The sequence below is a fragment of the Passer domesticus genome, chromosome 1 (assembly GCF_036417665.1).
Source record: "Passer domesticus isolate bPasDom1 chromosome 1, bPasDom1.hap1, whole genome shotgun sequence".
Classification (NCBI taxonomy): Eukaryota; Metazoa; Chordata; class Aves; order Passeriformes; family Passeridae; genus Passer; species Passer domesticus.
This window is the reverse complement of record NC_087474.1, coordinates 128,461,342-128,480,531: the sequence shown is the minus strand read 5'-3', so window position 1 is coordinate 128,480,531 and position 19,190 is coordinate 128,461,342. Positions and strand designations below refer to the sequence as shown.

The 19,190-nt window shown below is 38.6% G+C and overlaps 1 protein-coding gene across 3 annotated transcripts; it reads left to right on the top strand.

Annotated features, from left to right (window-relative positions):
- The first annotated feature begins 1,615 nt into the window (after positions 1-1,615).
- Positions 1,616-17,741, top strand: TRAM1 (translocation associated membrane protein 1). 3 transcript variants are annotated; one of them, XM_064388955.1, is made up of 11 exons: positions 1,616-1,662; positions 6,444-6,507; positions 7,090-7,211; positions 7,414-7,530; positions 8,411-8,469; positions 8,865-8,949; positions 11,646-11,716; positions 11,806-11,910; positions 12,452-12,595; positions 13,475-13,635; positions 17,096-17,741. In XM_064388955.1, exons 3-11 carry the CDS (start codon positions 7,161-7,163, stop codon positions 17,167-17,169), a joined length of 867 nt encoding a protein of 288 aa, XP_064245025.1. In that variant the 5' UTR covers positions 1,616-1,662; positions 6,444-6,507; positions 7,090-7,160; the 3' UTR covers positions 17,170-17,741. The 3 variants fall into 3 exon arrangements, with proteins under 3 accessions (XP_064245025.1, XP_064245018.1, XP_064245010.1); XM_064388948.1 differs by lacking the exon at positions 1,616-1,662 and adding an exon at positions 3,404-3,683; XM_064388940.1 differs by lacking the exon at positions 1,616-1,662 and adding an exon at positions 4,270-4,540.
- Positions 17,742-19,190: the final 1,449 nt, after the last annotated feature.

The following is a 19,190-nucleotide window of genomic DNA, read 5'->3' as shown; positions in this document are numbered from 1 at the left end:
AGTCACTGCAACACGAGCACTGGAACAAAAGCAACGTGGAGCTCTGAGAGGCAGAATCAGGGCTGCACAGACAACGTATAAGAAAAGCCTTCAAAAATTGTATAGTGGCCATCTCCACAGTAACCCGACGTGATTGGGAGTGGGCTGTAGGGCAAGGTGCAGCCGGAGATGAAGCCCAGCGTAGCATTGAGAGCAGCAGGTTAAGCTGCCTGGGTAGGACCTGACAGATTTCAACACCTGAGGTACAGGTGAGCTGCTGGGGACACAATGAGAAATAACATATCGAGTGCTGAACAGATTGTTTGATATATGTGGAAAGAAATAATAAAAAAAAAAAAGACTGTGAAATATAGTGTCAAAAAGGGGGCAAGGCAGCTGCAGATTGGGCTGCCACCTGGAAATCACTTTATAAGACTTCAAAAGAATAGAAAACAGAGCAAGACAAGAGAGGCTTGCAGTGATCAACTAATACAACAAAAACTGTAGAAAGAAGAAAAGAATTATTAAAACAGCAGTGGAGGCTGGGGAAAGAGTATCTATTATTTAGTATGGTGTATTTGTTTGCTAATGAAACGTGCATTTTGTTTGTGAATTGCAGCTATGAATCTTTGATTAAGCATAAATTTAAAAGTTTATATTCCATAAGCATAAGTACACTTGACAAATGCTGGATCAATGTTATTCAAAATTCTATAGCTAGCTGTTGATTTGTTGCTGTCTTAATATATAGCCTTTAACTTATTCTTGTGAGTTACCTTATTAAGTTGTACAGCTGTGGATATTGTCAATACTCTGGAGATATAAATATAAAGGTTTCTAATTATACGTAAGGTAAGTTTGGGTAATCATTTAATATAAAAGTTTCTGATAATATGTAATGTAAGTTTAGATAACGAATCAAAGTCAGCACAAACACATTCCAAAGTTAAACAGAAATTACACAAAAAATGATTATACTGGGTTTGCTATCTTCTGCGAAAAGCCCTGCAAAAGATAGCAAACACAGCATTAGTTTAACTCATTCTTGTGAGTTAATCTTTGATTAAGCAATTAGACATATATCTAAAGATTTTGATGGTAAGTACTCTCTGAATTTAGAAAATGAATCAAGTCTATACTGTGAAAAAGCAAAACTGAATTAGAATTTAAAAATGTATACTTTCACTATGATATAGAAGTCTAAGCACAATAGTTTTTAGTGATGAACCTTAAGTTGATGTTCTAGATTTTGAAAAGCAAAACAAAATCAGAACTTAAAAACATATGTTCTTACTGTGATATGTTGCCTGAACATTCATATAATAACTGTAAGTCCTAAGTAATATATGTGAATATGTTATAATGTCAATTTACTTAAACATAACTTTCTAAAGATACTACAGCTTTATAATTAAAAGAAAAAAAGGAATTGTCGATAGATAAAAAGTAGGAGAATAGAGATAGTGGTGAAGATAATCTCACCCCTAAGGAGTTACAGCTGTGCTAATTATCAAGAATGAAGAACAAGCCTGCCCTTAATGGGCTACAGCTGGATCCAATTAAGAAGGGTATTATAAAAGAGTAGGTTGGCTGGCCGAGATAGAGATGTAAGATGGAGTTTGTTGGCTGTGCAGGAGAAGAGTCAGTGCTGTGAAGAACTACCCATGAGAAATCACCAAGAAGGTATGAAAGCTTTGCAAAAAGATAGCAACAATATACCATTTGATTGTATATATCATCATATTTTTCAAGTTTTTCATTCTGTTACTTACCGATTTGCTTATTTATATTTGTTTTAAAATATTTTTCTTGGTTCTCTCTTTAAGCATGCTTAAATTCAGGAAAGGTTCCCAAGTAGAAAGCTGTTTGTGTCTTGCTACTGCAGGTGTCATAATATGCTTCCTGACAAAGTCTCCGCAATATTGCCATCTGAAACGCTGTATTTGGTTTGGTTGGGAAGGTTTTGGGACACACATGCACATGATGGTGGCTTCTGTGATAAGATTACCATCTGACTCATATTGTAGGGGACTTCCTTCCTAAATAATGTGATCAATTTGGAGTCTAGTGTTGGAAAATATGGATGTCTGGAAAGAAACATGGCAAATGTATACTATCCATCCATGGTAAGCAGCAGACTGAGGGTGGAGCATCCCACTTTGCCTGCCCACATACAAAACTTCATGTGGCAGAAGAGGAAACTCCTGATAAAAGGAAGGTGTGGAAACCTCATGTGGGGCAACAAGATGCCTTGTTTTCCATTTCAGTGTAGCAGTTTGCAGTGTAGCATCAGGACAAGCACGCAGCCAAGCTGAACTGAGGGCCTGTATGACAGGATATCTAGCCAGGCACTTCAGACACTTGCTGATTAAAACTTGAGGAAAGCATGTCTTGTTCCACTTAAGTCCTGTTTGTTATGTTCTGTGGAGGTTAGATAACCTGATTTCTTTTAAGCCTGAGGTGGGAAATAGATGCAAACTTATATTGCAAAATGGAGTCCAATTTTTATTCCAACCCAGTGTATTTTACAGGTACAGTATGTTCCATCCATGACTATACTGTATGCAGTCAGGGATATACTTTCACATTGATATTGTTAAAATAATGTCCTGCTTATTTTACATTTACACAATACTGGTACACTCAGGGGATTAAGGCATTTCTAGAATACAAAACATCTTGGGACTAAAATATGAATGCTCCTTCTGTTTCAACTTTTAAAAAAAATCCAGCTGTGAAGGGAAATTTTTCTGTAGCTTTTTCTGTATTTTTAAGTGTCCTAGATCATCTCCAGACACCAAATATAGCTGTCTCGTTATAAATTCATAGAAAATCTGTGAACATCTACGCAGCTGATGAAGGTGTTTCATAGTTGAAAAACCTGGTCTTACACAGATCGATCTGTTCCATGAGTCACTGCTCCATACAATTAGAAGAAATCAACCTTTTTAAAACCACTCACACAATTAATTTGGTGCAATACCAAATAGCTAAGCCTTAATTTCTTGCCCTGTATTTGTTCATAAGCTGCTGGCAGCAAAAGCCATTCTGACAACACTAAATTTCAGCTATAAATTAGTTCATTTCTTTATATTTCTTTTCCCTATATCCACTGGGACTATCTGCCTAACAGCAGCTTTAACAAATAAAGATAGCACGAATTTTGCAAGAAGAACCTCTGAATTCAGCCTGGATCAGCGTTCGTTTCTCAGACCTCTTTGCTCATTGTTTTATCCTGACAAGAGCCTTCTCTTACTGGGTTGGGTTTTTTGCTGGGCCGGTGCGCAGCGCGGCTTCGGGCTGCCAAGGCGAGTATGCGGCCGTCACTGCCAGCACGGGCGGCTCGGCTCGGCTCGGCTGCGCTGACGGGCCCGGGTTGGTGGGTTTGAATTGGCGGGCCTGGCCCCGCCGCCGGCCGGCAGGGGCGCTGCGGGCGGCGGGGCGGGGGAAGCGGAGCGGCGGCGCCGCCGTTCCCCGGCTGCGCGGCCGCCTCCTCCCCTCCGCCTCTTCCTGGCCGCGGCCAGAGGAGCTGTGCTGGCAGCGGGGAGGCGGCGGCCGCGGCGCCCAGCTCCCGGCCCGCCATGGCGATCCGCAAGAAGAGCAACAAGAACCCGCCGGTGCTGAGCCACGAGTTCATCGTGCAGAACCATGCGGACATCGTGTCCTGCATGGCCATGATCTTCCTGCTGGGGCTCATGTTCGAGGTGAGGCGGCACCGACGCCCCCGCCGGGGGTGCTCTTCCCGCTTCCTCCCACTCCACCGGAGGCTCTCGGTGCTGGAGGGGAGGGAGCGAGGGCGCGGGGGTGCCGCGGCAGCGGGGCGGGCTGTGCGGGCTGCGGCGGAACGCTGCGCCCGCTCCCGCTCAGCGCACCTGCCCGCCGGCCCACGCCCGACCCGCCGTGCGCGGGGACCGGAGCCGACCCCCGCCCCGCACCGCCCGAGTGCCACCGCGGGCGGCCTCCCCGCGGCGCATCCCCGGCTGGATCCCCTTCTCCCCGGCTCGGCTTGGACAGGCGCAGCCGTGGCCACCGCCGGGACCCGGGTCCCGCTTCCCCGCCGCCGCGGGCGGGAGGCCGTGCGGGGCCGGGAGCGCTGCCCGCCCCGGCGGCGGAGTTCCTGCGGGCGGCGGGGTTACGTGGCAGCCGGCGAGGGAGGGAGGGAGGAGTGCGCGGCACGGCGGGGAGGGGGCGGGGGGCGAGGCCCGGCCGCCACAGCCGATCCCCCGCTCTTTGTGTGCGCGGCCCCGCCGGCACTACGGCTCCCGGCGGGCGGCGCGGCGGGAAGGGAAGAGGGGAAGGCAGCGGTGACGTGTCCTTAGGGCCGCCGCTCGGGTCCCCCCGCCCGCGGAGCATCCCGGGGCTGCCGGCGGCTGCAGGCGCCGTGCGGCTGGGCTGGGCACCCCGCCGCCTCCTCCCGCCGCGGGGATGCGCCGCGGTTTGGCAGCGGCGGAGGGGAGCCCTCCCTGCGGCCCGAGGGCCGGCCCTGCTGCAGGCCCTCCGCTCTCTGGGGCCCCATGTTGAATGCAGATGCTTTAAAACGCGCCTTTTCGGCGCTGGAAAGGTAACTCACCTGTGTGACTGCCAAAGCGTTATCAGTGATCTAAGATCACTGATCGCCAAATTAAGACTGTGTTGACTAAATGTTTCTGGTGTTCTAGACGTTTATTTCAGACATTTGTTAAGGGCTGTGGACCTTTCTGTCATGGTTTTCAGGATGGTTTCATCCAGCTGTTGGTACAGCTCAGCACTAAAAGCCAGTGGAATTAGGAAGAAAATTATTAGATAGATAGATAGATACTTACATAGATAGAAAGTGAAAACAGGGCAGACCAGCTACACTGTTGTTTTTGGGTTTGCTATCAAAAATCACCAAGACAACTGTTATATGGTGATGTCCTGGGGAGTGAAGTTAAAGAGGCAAACCGAAGCTATTTCTTTTGTGCCTACATCAGGCTTACTTGTATTAACAGTGTTACTGGTAGGGTTAGAGGTTTTGAGGGATTGAATGTGCTGAATTCTTTTGTTTCCAGTTTTTTTTAACCCACTGTGTTTTCTAATGCATTGTAAAAGGCCGTGTGTCATTGTTGGTACAGATGTGGTATGTTGCAATTTTTTAAATGCTTTGATACAGATACAGGAAATCGCTTGCTGCGGTTCCTGTTGGTATGGTGAGGTGTTTACACTGCCTGACTTGTACAATTCTAGTGTGAGAGAGCTGACAGAGCCTCCAAAGTGCAGTTCAGAATTGAGTACTGTTTTGAATTGTCCTCTCAGGGCTCCCTTGTTGAGTAGGGAGCCCGAGGCAACTTCGCTAATTTGAGCAAACTAGCAGGATTCCCTGAAGTTACATGGTCTGAGCAGTCTGCCACGTATTCAGGGTTTCATAGAAAATCTAGAGCTTGTTGACAAAGCACTGGTTTTAAAAATGTCGCTTCCTGTGAATAATTAATACTACTAGTAACCTAGTCATTATCTTCAGATGCTCAACATATCCTTCCAGGATTACTTAAGGAGCTTGGGTTTTTTGTCAGCGCTATTAATTACCACGCAGATGCTGGGTTTTTACAGCTATGAGAAATGATCTGATCGTGAATATGGTAAAGCACAGTTTCTTTTCCCTCTCATTTAGGGCATGTTGATTCATGTTGGGATTCAATGGAGATGTGTTACAGTGAAAAAATAAGTTTCTGCTTTTTGTCAAATAAGAACTTGTACTCCGTCTTAAATATCGGGGGTTTTAGAATATTCCCACCCCACTTCTCAAAGAAAGCCATTAGGACATCTCTTCAAACTGTTTTTATTCCTTCTGGTTATTCTTACAGCTCATCAAAAAGGGGTAGTACCACTACTGCTAAATTTAATTTAATTTGTTCTGTGCTTCTTGCCAAAGGATCCCCAGGGTCAAAAGAATGGTAATTGTATTGAGTTGGTATCCCACTGGTCTGAAATTGTTTTCTGTTGTTTATGCCTTTTTTTCTTCCCTGTCCACATTTTTCAGATTACCCACAGATTTATGAATATGATAACTGACTTCCAAATTTTGTCAAATAAGAAAAGTACTTTTAAATAAAGTTTATTCTCAGCCACTGCTGAATGCATCATGGTCTAGAGACTCCATTATATTGTCCATTCTGTTAATGTAATAATACAGTATGGACTAAAGACAGAAATGTAGCATGTGTTTTCATTTTACTGTTGCAGGAAAGGCTGTATGTAAGTAACATTTTCAAGGATCTTTCATTTGGCAGGTTGAGTATTCTGTAAACAAACCTGTAGAGACCAGGCCGTGTGTGCTGTCCTTGGAAAGTCAGGTGCAGTGGTGAGATAATGGGAGTCAGTCAGTTTTTTGGGAGGAGGCAAACGTGCTGGGCAAGGGTGCCAAAACTATGGGCAAATGTTTTCAGTTGAATGTAGTTTATTTCCATGAGAATTTACAGCACTTTTGGTTTTTTTTTCTCTTTTAGATTACAGCAAAAGCAGCCGTCATTTTTGTTACACTTCAGTATAATGTTACCATTCCTGCCACAGGTATGTATCTTGCAGGAGGTTAGTTAGGAGACATGTATCAGACATTATTGGTGTGCCATGCTTCCTACACTTGTCAGGAAGGGAACTTGTCCATTTCAATGGATAACCAGCAGCTTTCAAAGATTTCAGTTTTATTAAAACACTGTTTTAACTAATTAAGTTAGAGACAATATTTCTGTTCTGCTGCATTCATCATTAGTGCTGAAACACCATCTTACTGGTAGATAAGTTCACATGAATTCTTACTCTGGCTTTGCTGGTGATAATTTTTAATAGTCAAAGTGGGGTGATGGTTTAACATATTTTTATTGTCCACTTTCAATGTATTTGGATAAGCTTCCTAAGTGCACTTAAGTTTTTAGTTTTATAGCATCTTTCCAGAGTCAAATTGAGTTTGTGATGTGATGGAGAAGATAACTATAAACAGTTTAGTGACCTAGTTCATGGTGGCAGTTTAATTTGGCTTTTATTTGTTCAGCTGACTACAAGCTACTTCTGTCTTAAAGGTTTCCCTCTGAGAAATAAACTTATGAACCATTAAACTGTATTGGTGCCTAACAGTTAATTCTCTTTGTCTTTTAGAAGAACAATCTGCAGAAACAATCTCTCTCTATTACTATGGCATCAAAGACTTGGCTACAATTTTCTTTTACATGCTGGTAGCAATAATCATACATGCTATAATTCAGGAGTATGTACTGGATGTAAGTACAAAATATTAATTCCTTTCATCGAGATAATTGGTGGGTTTTAATTAGACTTTAAGGCTATTAACTTAAAAGTAAATTTCTGCATTAAAATTTTTAACTGTAAAAACATGCATTAAAACTTCAAGGTACTGTAATGCAGTTACTAAATAAATGTGAAGTATTGTAATATATAAATAATAGTGGACTTTCATTTCAGAAAATTAACAGGAAAATGCACTTTTCAAAAACAAAGCATAGCAAGTTCAATGAGTCTGGGCAACTTAGTGCATTCTACCTTTTCTCCTGTGTTTGGGGAACGAGTATTCTTGTCTCTGTAAGTATGCTTTCTCTTCTGTTTCATTATGAGATTTCAAAAAATTCACTCCTATTGATGATAAATATGGTTTTGGTTTACTTTTCTGGTTTTAGCTAGTTTTATTTTTAAAGTGGGGACAAGTTTAAGGATTCTGTGTGAGTTTAGTCACAACTCAGTATAAAGTCAGTAGTGTTACTGTTGCTCAGTCTTGAGTAGATTTACTGTCAAACTGAATAAGATAAAACCACTTAACTTTATTATGGTATTTAATTCTCTGTAGGTTTTTTGGTGTTGGTTTATTAACATAAAATAAATGTTTAGGAAACACCACACATAGCATTCTGGAGCCTAGGGAATGGATATATGACAGATTGCTGTAACCTTGGGTCACTGTGTGCTTTTAGGTGGAATACTCTTAGCTAGTGGCTGGATGTATATGAGCTTAGCTCATAGAAAGGGAAGACTGCCTTTTTTTTTCTTTATTTTAACATAAAAGCTCCTGGAAAACCTTTCTTTCTCTTAATTAAGTTCAAAGTTTGACAGCAGTTTACAAGAGAAGACTTGTGGCTGTAGTAATCCTGGAATAATTTCCATCTCATAAGGACATTCTATCTTGAATGATCACTTGATTTGTTTGGTTGCTTTTTATTTTCTTAAGCCAGTGCAATGTCTTTTGTTTTGGGGATTTGTTTTCTGGATTGGTTTTGTTTTGTTTATTTGTGATTTCTTGGGGATTTATTAGAAAGAAAATTTATGGATCTGCAGCTTTTACTTGTGTATGTATATATGAGTACTTTTTGTGTGTACACTCGTGCATATACATAAATGCATATATGTACATCCAGTCATTATTTCTGAGCATTTATTGGGGTTTTTGTTTGTTCTTTTCTTTTTCTAGGAGAACTATATATCAGATCCAACCTCTCTGTGGAGGGACTATCCTCACGCTCTGATTCCGTAAGGCCTCTTCCTTTGAGGATTGCTGGGGAAGAGGAGGGAGTGTTTTAAGCCTAGGGTGTGTCATGTACCATCTGTGTAGAATAAGTAGTTTGTAAAACTATATTAGTCACTAATGTGTTTTTGGTTGTATTTATGTGGGCTCGATTCTTTGACAACTCGTAGCATACAAAGTTCTTTTTATGTAGGCTGTTACTTAAAGAATTCAATTTTTGCAAGCTTTGTCTGAATGATTTTATTATTAAAGATATTAGTTTAGACTTGGCTGGCATGAAGGATCTGTATTTTTTCTTTCTTTAAGAGACAATGATAAAATGAGTTCGCTAGAAGCTTCTGAAATGTTTTAAGTTCAGTCATAATAAATAATATTCTTCAATTCTTGCTGTATTGTACAGGTTTCAAATGAAGTTTTTCTACATCTTACAGTTGGCATACTGGTTTCATGCTTTTCCAGAACTGTACTTTCAGAAAACTAAAAAAGTAAGTTCAAAACATAAATGGGAGGAACTACAGAGCAAGGTGGCTTTTTCTCTTTACAGTTAAATCCCAATTGCAGTAAAATTGCTAAATATCTGTTGTGTAAATAAAAATGACTAGTGTTTCCCATCCACTGAAAGAATTTTCCCTCAAGCAAGTGATTGTGAGATTTTCTTTTCAGCTCTTGGGTTTTTTTCCCCTTTGTTTCTCAGAATTGATAGGCTGAATAGGCTCACTGAAATCACAGTTGCTTCATGAATCATGATATAGATGTAAAATATAAACTGTGAATAATTCTGTACATCAAAGGAGTATGAAAGTCTGGGATTTGATTTAAATAGCATTTTAATGGGTGGATGAAAATGGGACATGAGCTAGCAATATACCTTTGCACCCCAAAAAACCAGGTGTCACCTGGGCTGAATAACAAGCAGTGACCAGCTGGTTGAGGGAAGGGATTCTGCCCCTCTGCTCTGGTGAGACTGCTCCTGGAGTGCATCCAGCTCTGGGGTCCCCAGCACAAGAAAGGTGTGGATCAGTTTGAGTGGGTCCAGAGAAGGGCCATGAAGATGAACAGAGGGCTGGAGCACCCCTTCTGTGAAGGCAGGCTGAGAGAGTTGGGGTTGTTCAACCTGGAGAAGAGAATGCTTCAGGGAGAACTTATTGCAGCCTCTCACTCTTTGAAAAGGACTTATTAGAAAGATGGAGAGAGACTTTTTATTGGGGTCTGCAGTGACAAGGAACAATGATTTTGAAAGAGGGTAGATTTAGACTAGATGTGAGTAAATTCTTTGTGATAAAGATGGTGAGACACTGGAACACAATACCCAGAGAAGTTGTGAATTTGCTTTCGTTTGAAGTGTTCATGGTCAGGCTGGATGGGGCTTTGAGCAACCTGGTCAAGTGATAAATGTCCCTGCCCATGGTGTAGAGGTTGGACTAGGTGGTCTACAAAGGTATCTTTGAGCCCAAACCATTCTGTGACTGTTGTTGCTCTGTGACTAGGCTCCATCTCTTGCCAGTTCTGTTTTATTGAAGAAAATGAAACATAGGTGTTACATAACCACAGGTCTTTGTACAGGAGCTTAGAAGAGGCTTAGTGAAATAGTAACAAGATGCACTGTTTTTGTGCTGCTCAAATGCAGTTTGAATACTGTTTTGCAGATGCACAGCAGCTGATGTTCCCTTGTTGTTCTAGTGAGACCTTCCAAATTTAACTTCACAGCCAAGTGTGGAGATTTTTCTTAAAATAACTTCAGGAAAGCTGTCACAAGTGGCCTAAGTGCTGTGTGTTGAATAGTAGTGTTTTACTCGGTCACTGCTTGAAATTGTGCCCTCTGACTTTTGCATTAAGTTTGAAGAGTGATAATTTGTTTTAGCATAGTTGATATTTCTTCAACAACACCTTAACCTCTGCTATCTTGGCTGACTTGCCTTATTCCTTCTCTTGAACAAACTGGCTGCTTTTACTCAGGTCTAATTATCTGTCCTAAACAAGAAAAAAACTTCTCAGCTCTGGTTCCTCTATAGTCATGTATACCTTATGCACTGTTCTACAAGGCCTGCAGTCTCTGACAGTTTGTCTAAGGAGGCACCATGGAGTGTTTAAATGTTTTCTCAGTTCTAAAGTTAAAGTGTTGTAGGCTGGTCCTGGTTGTGCTTGGAGAAACTGACCATTTGTACTTACTGTGTCTTTATCTGAAATAACCAATTTTTCATTTTCTTTCAGATGATTTAGAGTAGGTCTTTCTCCACTTGTTTTCTTGCTCTTTGTGTATTATGAGAGTGATGTTTGCTGTTGTTGTAATTGTTTGATTCCATGGGTTTGTTGGATGTGATACTGAGTATTGAAAAACATAGTATAGCTCTTGTAAGATTAAAATTTTAGGCCCTTTTTAGAAGATAAAGCTAAAGATCCTTGCTTGAAGTTTACAGAATCTTTCCAAAAAGGAGTTTCTTAAGCATAACTGAATGTACTCTGCTACCACTCCAAAAGAGATTTTTATTGTGATCTGGCATAGTTCAGTAGTCTCTCTGTTCACAGAAGGCACAATCTGCTTTCCATGTGCTGTGTGTCTTCCTCTTTATTATTTCATCTCCATGAAGTGTTCAGTTTAATAGGGCTGACTAAAGCCTGACTTCAAGTGGGACCATGTGCTTTAGCATGACTGGTTAACAACAATATTTTCTACATTTGCCAGAAACAGTGTGCCAGAATTTTGGATGGCCTTGAATTTTAAAAATTTATCTCAACACTTGAAAAACCTTTCATTTTGATTCATAGACTGTTATTTTATTCTGTAGCAATCTGACAATTTGATGGGCAGCAAACATGTGGAACTGTAGGATCTGGTGATACAGTAATACATACAAAATAAGAAATGTAATAACTTGTATATATTCACAGTGGTCATAACAAATAAAAGTGGATCCTTTTTAAAAGCATTGTTCCATGTTTGATGCCTTTTTTCACAGTAGCATATATATGATACTCAATATAACTGGTAAGTGAGCAATAAGTTATGTGTGGAATTAGATGATCCAGGCTGAGTGATTCAGTGCCAGACCAGGCCACTTTAAGTTAGCTGATACACCCAGAAGGATTTCCAAGACTAGGGAATAGTTTGTAATAACAGATAACATAGTACAATACTGTGTAATACTGTGTGTAACACATGGTCACTTTTCCTTCCAAATAGGAAGATATCTTTCGCCAGATTGTCTACATTGGACTTTACCTCTTTCACATTGCTGGAGCCTATCTCCTGAAGTAAGTAAATTGTAAATTTTTACTGGCTTCATTCTTTGCCTTAAATATGTAACAAAAGGTCTGAATGTTTGTTTTATTTGTTTTGATAGTCTGACCCATCTTGGACTTGTTCTTCTGGTATTGCATTACTTCGTTGAATTTCTTTTCCACATATCCCGTCTTTTCTACTTCAGTGATGAAAAATACCAGAAAGGGTAAATAGTCTTTATCTTTAAAATTCTTGTAATTTCTGTCTAAGAGCCTTTTGCATTTAACTAACCAGAAACCAAAATTACAAGGGAGTTCAAACAGTGTTTTTTAAGCAACCACAGTTGTCCAGACAAGTGGTAGTATTTATATTTCTACACCTTCAGTATACTTTCTACCTTGTTTTAGCCTATTTAAGTAAATATTAGTAGCAGTATTAAATTAAATAAAATCTTTCCATGTATACTAATGTGGGGTTTTTTAAAGTTTTGTAGAGAAAGGAATGGGATAGATTGCTAATACAGCCAGCTCTATAGGAATTAAAAATGTGCTTTTGTTCTAATAGTACTTCAAAACACTTTCCATTGAGTTGAAATCAGTTTCCATAACATAATACAAGATGCATTTAAGATAGGTGCAAAATCATGTATTTAGGTAAGTTCTTATATTTCAAAGAAATTTGCATTGTGAAAAGTAAGCATTTGCATTGTTAGTGCATGTGTTTTGAATGGAAAGTTGATTTAGTGTTTGTGGTGTTTTTATTTCTAGATTTTCACTGTGGGCAGTTCTTTTTGTTTTGGGAAGGCTTCTCACCTTGATTCTCTCAGTCCTCACTTTTGGCTTTGGACTGGCAAGAGCAGAAGATCAGCAGCTGAATTTCAGTACTGGGAACTTTAATATCCTGGCTGTTAGGTACAGTAAACCTGGAACAGTTCTTAAGCATGTGCTGTAAACCCCTGTTAAATGCACAATGTAAGTGATATGGTACTAATGCCAGTAATTCTGAATTGACTGAGTGTTTTCATGCAACCAATGGGATCAATAGGAATAGCTTGTGTTGGAAATTTGTAAGGCACAGTAAAATGAATTGACTGAATTTAGTCTATAGCTGAGAAATCTGTAACTGGTTACCTTTCTTTTCTTTGTTAAAAAAACCCCCAAGCAACCAAAAAAAATACAGCAAAACCAAACCAGCAGAATTAATAGGAATATCCAATTACTACTTTCAAATGCTTTAAAGTTAGTAAATTGAATTCTAGATACAATTGCTGTCAGTATATCTTAGAGGTCAAGGTATTTGTGTCCAGAGAAGCTTTTGTCTCCTTTGAAGATTACTGCCTCTTTCTCTGCCTTTTTTATGGCCCCTATTGCTGCTGCATGATCCAACTGCCTGGCTTTCTTATGACTGCAGAAAAAAAAGTTATCGAAACTTTGACAATGTCAGCCTTACCTTGCAAAACTGATACTCTGAGCTGCAAGACACTCTTGAACCATTTTCAGGTGTTACTACCTGATATCCTGAGAGTAATTCTGAGAAAGACAGCAGGAAAGAAACCTAGTACTTGCCAGTTTTGATGGGCAAAGATTTCACTATCACTCTATGTCTAGTTTAGATCATCTGTGCTTAAGCCCAGTGTTGCCCTATGCAAGCAAACTCTTGGCTTAGAAAATGGAGGTTACCAGGAGGAGGGGGTGGAAGTTGCCAAAAATCCTGAGGTGTTCTACCTTCCTTTTCTGTTTGAATAATGAGGCAAACTTACTGATGAAACTTTACCTATTATTTGTTTCTAGAATCAGTGTGCTGGCCTCCATCTGCATGACCCAAGCATTTATGATGTGGAAGTTCATTAATTTCCAGCTTCGGAGGTGGAGAGAGCATTCTTCTTCTCAGCCTCAGTCAGTGAAAAAGAAGTTTGTATCAGCTAAAGGAAAGACCTCCAGAAAAGAAAGAGGTTCGTAGTTTCATTTTTTCTGTTCCTTTGATTCTCAAACCAACTCTGGGTCGCTAAAGAAGCATTTTGTGTTTAACTTGTGAGTGAGATGACTAAGCTAGAGAAGCAGTACTGGGGAATATTACTATGGGAAGAATTGATTTTTAAGAAAAACCAATATATATAGTTGGGTTTTCTAACTGCCCAAATTAAGGAATTACTGGGGTGTTTTTAGTTAATGCAGCATGACATTTTTTATTCTCTTTAATTTCATTACTTGAATAAAATACGTCATGCTTATGTTTTGTTTTCTTATATAAAGGGAATAGATGCAATTTTAGATCTCTTCTCTTAGACATTTATTTGTAAAATTTTCTTGCCATGGATTTCGAACTTCTTTTTTATTGCCACAAAATTCTGAGGGTTTGGAGCAAAGAGATAGCTTGATGATCCACCCAGTAAAAAGTTTTTTGTTGGACTATTTTTACAAAAAACAGTATTGGTAGTTTTTTAAGGAAAGGTAATAACACCTTACTACTCTAAACCTGTGTTGAAGCATTTGGAAATGAACTGAAGAGTCTAGGTTTGACTTTTTAATTATGTCACACCCTTCTTGTGGAAAGGGCATGAAAGATGAACAGAATGCTCTTTCCTCCAAGAAAAAATTATGTGCTCTTTTAGAAAAAAAAATTAATTCCTGTACTTCAGTATATCTGTTGCATCAAGAGTTCAACTCCTGTGTATTTAGCTGCTAGCTTGAATAACTTCTGCAACCTCTTGAAATGGCAGAAGTTGTTTCAAAAGCTTTCTTCAGCATGATCCTTTGCTCCCAATCTTTGTATTACCAACCTGTTCCACTTTTTGATATATTGAAAGTAGTGTGTGTCAAGACCATTTGTACTGAGATTTGTGGTGGAAGATCCGTAATTTTTTTTTCTCCCAATTTCTGTTTTTATTAAAATTATGTGTTTTAGATTTCTGCTGCACTCCCTTTAGAATGATTTGTAATTATCACAACTTGGCTTTTGTGTAGTGTTGGTGGGTTTTTTATCTGAAAATTCAGTTGGAATTTTTTTTTTTTTTAATTGAGTGAAGGTAGTTTCCTATGTCATGTCCTGTTTAATCAGAGCCTTCTCAGTATGGAGGAGTTTTTTAATTTAAGTATTTTATGTCAAATAATGTTAAATATATGCCTTGATTAGGGAGTCAGAAATGAAAGAGCTTTTAAAAATCTCTTAATCTATTTAATTCATGTAGTTTAGTGAATCTGCTTGGTTTCACCCTACTTCAATGAAGACTTGCAAGTGGTAAACAAATAGTGAAAAAGTCAGTTAATTCACAAAATCATTGGACTATGCCTGTCTTGAACACTGAAGAATTGTATTCCTTATTTTAAATGAGCATAAAAGAACTCAGTTCCTTGAAGTGCTTCTGTTTTGAATACTCCTGTTATGTTGTCTGTTCAGAGCACTTGCATAGGATGCAGCAAAGCAGTGGTTTTGAAGGAGTAATATATGCAATTGAAGTCTTTAAAACACTTTTTTTGTGTGTGTATGTGGTTAAATGTTGGGGGTTTTTTTGAGAGCCAGGGCACAATAAAATGTGTTACTTTTAGTTTATGCCAAAAGCAAGAAATGACAGTAAAAGATCCTGCTGATGATGTAGGTGGGGAATGCAGCCACATATCGATTCATGTTCTTTGTTGTTTTAGCTAAACTGTTTAAGAAAATATGATTTCAGTTAGCTGACTTGGGTCTAATTAATATTTTGTATGTTTTTTTTTTATTTAAAAACAATTCAAACGTTTTCAGAAATATCCAAAGACCACCTTATGTAAGCTTAAAATGGTGGTGTCATTTACAGCCAGATATGTTTTCAAACAGACTCTTTGGGCCTGTGTCTGGTCTCATGCTCATGTGTGGTTGTCATTGTTACTTTTTGTTTTTGTTGCTTGTTTGCATAAATGGGATCATTTGGGTGTCGTGGGAGAAAGAGGGAGGCCAACAGTTGTTTTTGTAGACTATCCATACTCTAGTGACCTTCAGCACATCTGTGGATGGAAAAAAGAAGTTTAACCAGTCCTTTGTAAAAATATATATAAATATATATATAATAATTGTTTAAAAGCACCAAAAAAAACCCAGCAGCTGTTGCTTGAAGTCAGAATGAGAAGAGTCAGAGCAGAGATGTGAGGCTGCAAGCATTGTAGCTGGCTATGCACTGTGTTCTTTAGGTCTGCTTTATAAATATAATTACTGTCAGGCAACGTCAGTTTCCTTGGTTGTGGTGAAACTGAATAAAGGGGGTGTTGGAGTTGTGGATGGTGACTGGATGTTGTGGATGCTGTTGGAGTTCTGTGCTGACACACTTTGACTCCCAGGAGTCTGCATTTGACCTGAAGCCATGGAGAATGCTTCCAAAATTAATTGACATCACCATGATTACGAGTGTGTATTAATTAGAAGTGTGCAATATCGCAAGGTGAAAAAATTAGAATTTGAAGTTTTAAAATATAATAATATATATAGAACAAGATAGAAGTTTTAAAGTAAAAACTAGGCCTTCTTAAGTTTAAATGGTATCTTGTAATTAGAGAAAAAAGTCTGCATTGTGGACTTCGAGTAATTAGTTATTAGATTAAAAGTGAAAATAATTTAAGTGTCATTTCTTAATTAGTTTAACCTTAAAAAAATGTTATAACAAAAAATTGTTAACCATTTTATACCTTATTAGTAAAAAACTTAAAAACTCACTACCTATGAGACTATAAAATAAATAAGGAACAATAAGCACCTAAATGTAAGCACAAATTATCATCTCAAGTACCTTTGTGTTCTTAGATAGGTGCCTGATCTTGAACTCTTTCCCCCTACACATACTCATTGCAAATCTGAACTAGTGTTTTACTTCTCTCTTATCTATGTAAATCTCTTCATCATAATGTAAATGAGTTATGTATGTTAAAGTATATGCTTTAAAAATTGTGAGTATTTCTGTGTATAAAGGATTTCCTCTATGTATCAAATGCTTGTAAAGGTAAGCAAAGGAGTGTAATTTTAGCAAGAATTATGAGGTAGGTGGCATAAATAACTTAAGACCTGTAACAGAGAACTCTGTATATACTGCGTCTCTGAAATTTCACAGAGCCATCTCATCTTGTCTTCAAGTTGTACTTTACTTTTTCACAGAATGTCTTCTAAAATGTCATAACTGGTCTTGATTTTTAGTCTATATGTATATAATGGACACATTTCAGTGTCTGGCCACATCAGGAAACTGCAATTTATTTGTAGTAAACTTTAAATACTGCACTTTGTAAAAATTCCCTTATACTGTTGCACTATGAATCATAATTAAGAAGGTTAACAAAGAAGGTACACCAGAAAAGAAGTTAAAGGCTGTTTGTGTAGGACCCACAAAAATGTAATAAAATATAAAGCGTCTCACCGTATTTAAAAAGTGTTTTCTTCTTTTTTTCTAGAAAATGGAATAAATGGAACAGTGACCTCAAACGGAGCAGACTCGCCTCGCAGCAGGAAGGATAAATCCTCGTAAAACTGGGTTTTATTAAGTTAATTGACTAATGTCCCCAAAGAATCTGCTTTTTACATGGATGGCCCTTCAGCACTAGAGATATTATGGATTAAAGAAAATACAATTCATGTTTTTTGATTATTGCTGTTGTTTTGAGAAACTTTTTTTAAAAAACCATTTTGACTAAGGAAAAAGGTTTATCTCTCTTCAAATACTTGGGGGGAGGATTCAACACTTTTTAAAACACATTGAAGCTTTTTTAAATATTTACTGTGATGAAATAACTTACTTAATGAGGATCACTGTTGCAGTGTATTATTTCCTTCCAGTTTTTGTAATCTTGGTGATACTGTTCTACCAGCTTCACTTTTTCCAAGTTCCTCAAAAAGTATTGCAAAATTGAAGTAAAAACATTGTATGCATATTCAGATACTCTGGGTTTTCAGTTAATTACCTTGATTCAAATTTACATTTCAATTTGGGATTCCAAGACCACACCAATAGACCTCTTTATTTGGTAGTTACTATAGCTGCACAATGTCTGCTCTAGGAATTGCCCCATATCATTAAAACAAAACTGAACTAATTGGAAACGTTGCAGAGTCTTATTGTTTGTTGGTTAGAAATCTCTTACAAGGTACACAACACTTTTTTGAGATATAGCTTTTAGCACCTGAAAATTAGAAGGGAGCGTGTACAGTCATAGAAAAAGTTGATTTGATAGCACTGTCCACTTCTGTCTGTGCTTTTGAGGTGTACGTATCTTGGAGAATTGGTGTGCATTGGACCTTCTTTGAAAACTTGTCTGTCTGATTTTACGGGTGGAGGTTATTACAATGTGCTGTGTTTGTTTTGGGAGGCAGTCAATGCTCCATGAAGAGGGAATTAGGTAAATGGATCAAGTGATGAGCAACATTCCTTTATTCTAACTGCTTTGCTTTCTTTCACCTCTGTTAGGAAATAGTTTGATTTCTCCTATATATATTTTTATGAAAAAAATATTTAAAAGCTACAGCTTCTTAAAACTGATTTATTGTGACCTCTGCTACAACTAGAAAAATCTAAATTTAAGAATTTTTCCATTATCTTTCATAATTGTATTCAATGTGAAACCTTGTCCAGTTAGTTTTCCAGTTTAGTATGCAGATAATGTTTCCTCTGTACACTTTTGTAATGGGTATAATTCAACCTGTTTCACTTGAGAATAAGTGAGGCAGTTATTGCAGTCCTAAGAAGAAGTTGGTGAATTAGTCTGTCAAGTTAACCCAAGTATTGAACTGCTTATTGATTGAGGAGTAATTATGAGCAATCAAGCTGATAAATAAAATAATTTTAATTAAAAGCTGTTCTTATAATGGAGTTTATACCCAACAAAATGATAAATCTGCATTCTGTGTTTTCTACAGTCCAATTGCTTACTATTCAGAATAAACATTATAGTACAAAAACCTCACTACAAGCAACTATCCATTCTTCAGTTGTTTAGTGCTGTTTAGAGTTATTACAGTATAATTTGTTTCCTGTTTCAGCTGATTACAGACACAATTCCCACATATTTGGTTCACAGCTCCTGAATTGGACTTGGCAGACTTGTACTTGCTTAGCTTGAGAGCTCTGGGGCAGTGTGCCCTCTAGAGTGCCCAGTCTGCTTCAGGAGAAGTAGGTATCCCATGTCCCGTGACATCCTATGTAGAACTGTGAATCTGTCCAACCTGACCAAAACTGGAAAACTGGAACTCGGAAATTTTGAGAGACTCGTGTACTTTTATTATATACTTGTTCAAAATCTTGTTTTGTGTCTGATGTTTCTAGAAAAACCTTCAAAGATTCTGTGTGCCTTGCTCTCAACTTGTACCTTAAGCCAAAGGGGGTAAATTTTAAGTGTCTAGTCTGGTGCTTGTGATATCTGGTTGTACTGGGGCTGAAAGAATCATAAAGGGTGGAGGAACAAATTATGAAGTGATCATTTAAGGTACTTCTTGAGATCTTCAAGACTTATAGGAGTCTGAGGGTTGTAATAGTTGTTTCCCTAAGGCAAACTA

Coding starts and splice junctions, on each gene's coding strand:
- TRAM1 (XM_064388948.1), top strand. CDS start 3,561: ATGGCGATCCGCAAGAAGAGCAACAAGAACCCGCCGGTGCTGAGCCAC. Junction 7,212..7,413: donor TTCAGGAGTATGTACTGGAT/GTAAGTACAAAA, acceptor CTTTCATTTCAG/AAAATTAACAGGAAAATGCA. Junction 12,596..13,474: donor TTTAATATCCTGGCTGTTAG/GTACAGTAAACC, acceptor ATTTGTTTCTAG/AATCAGTGTGCTGGCCTCCA.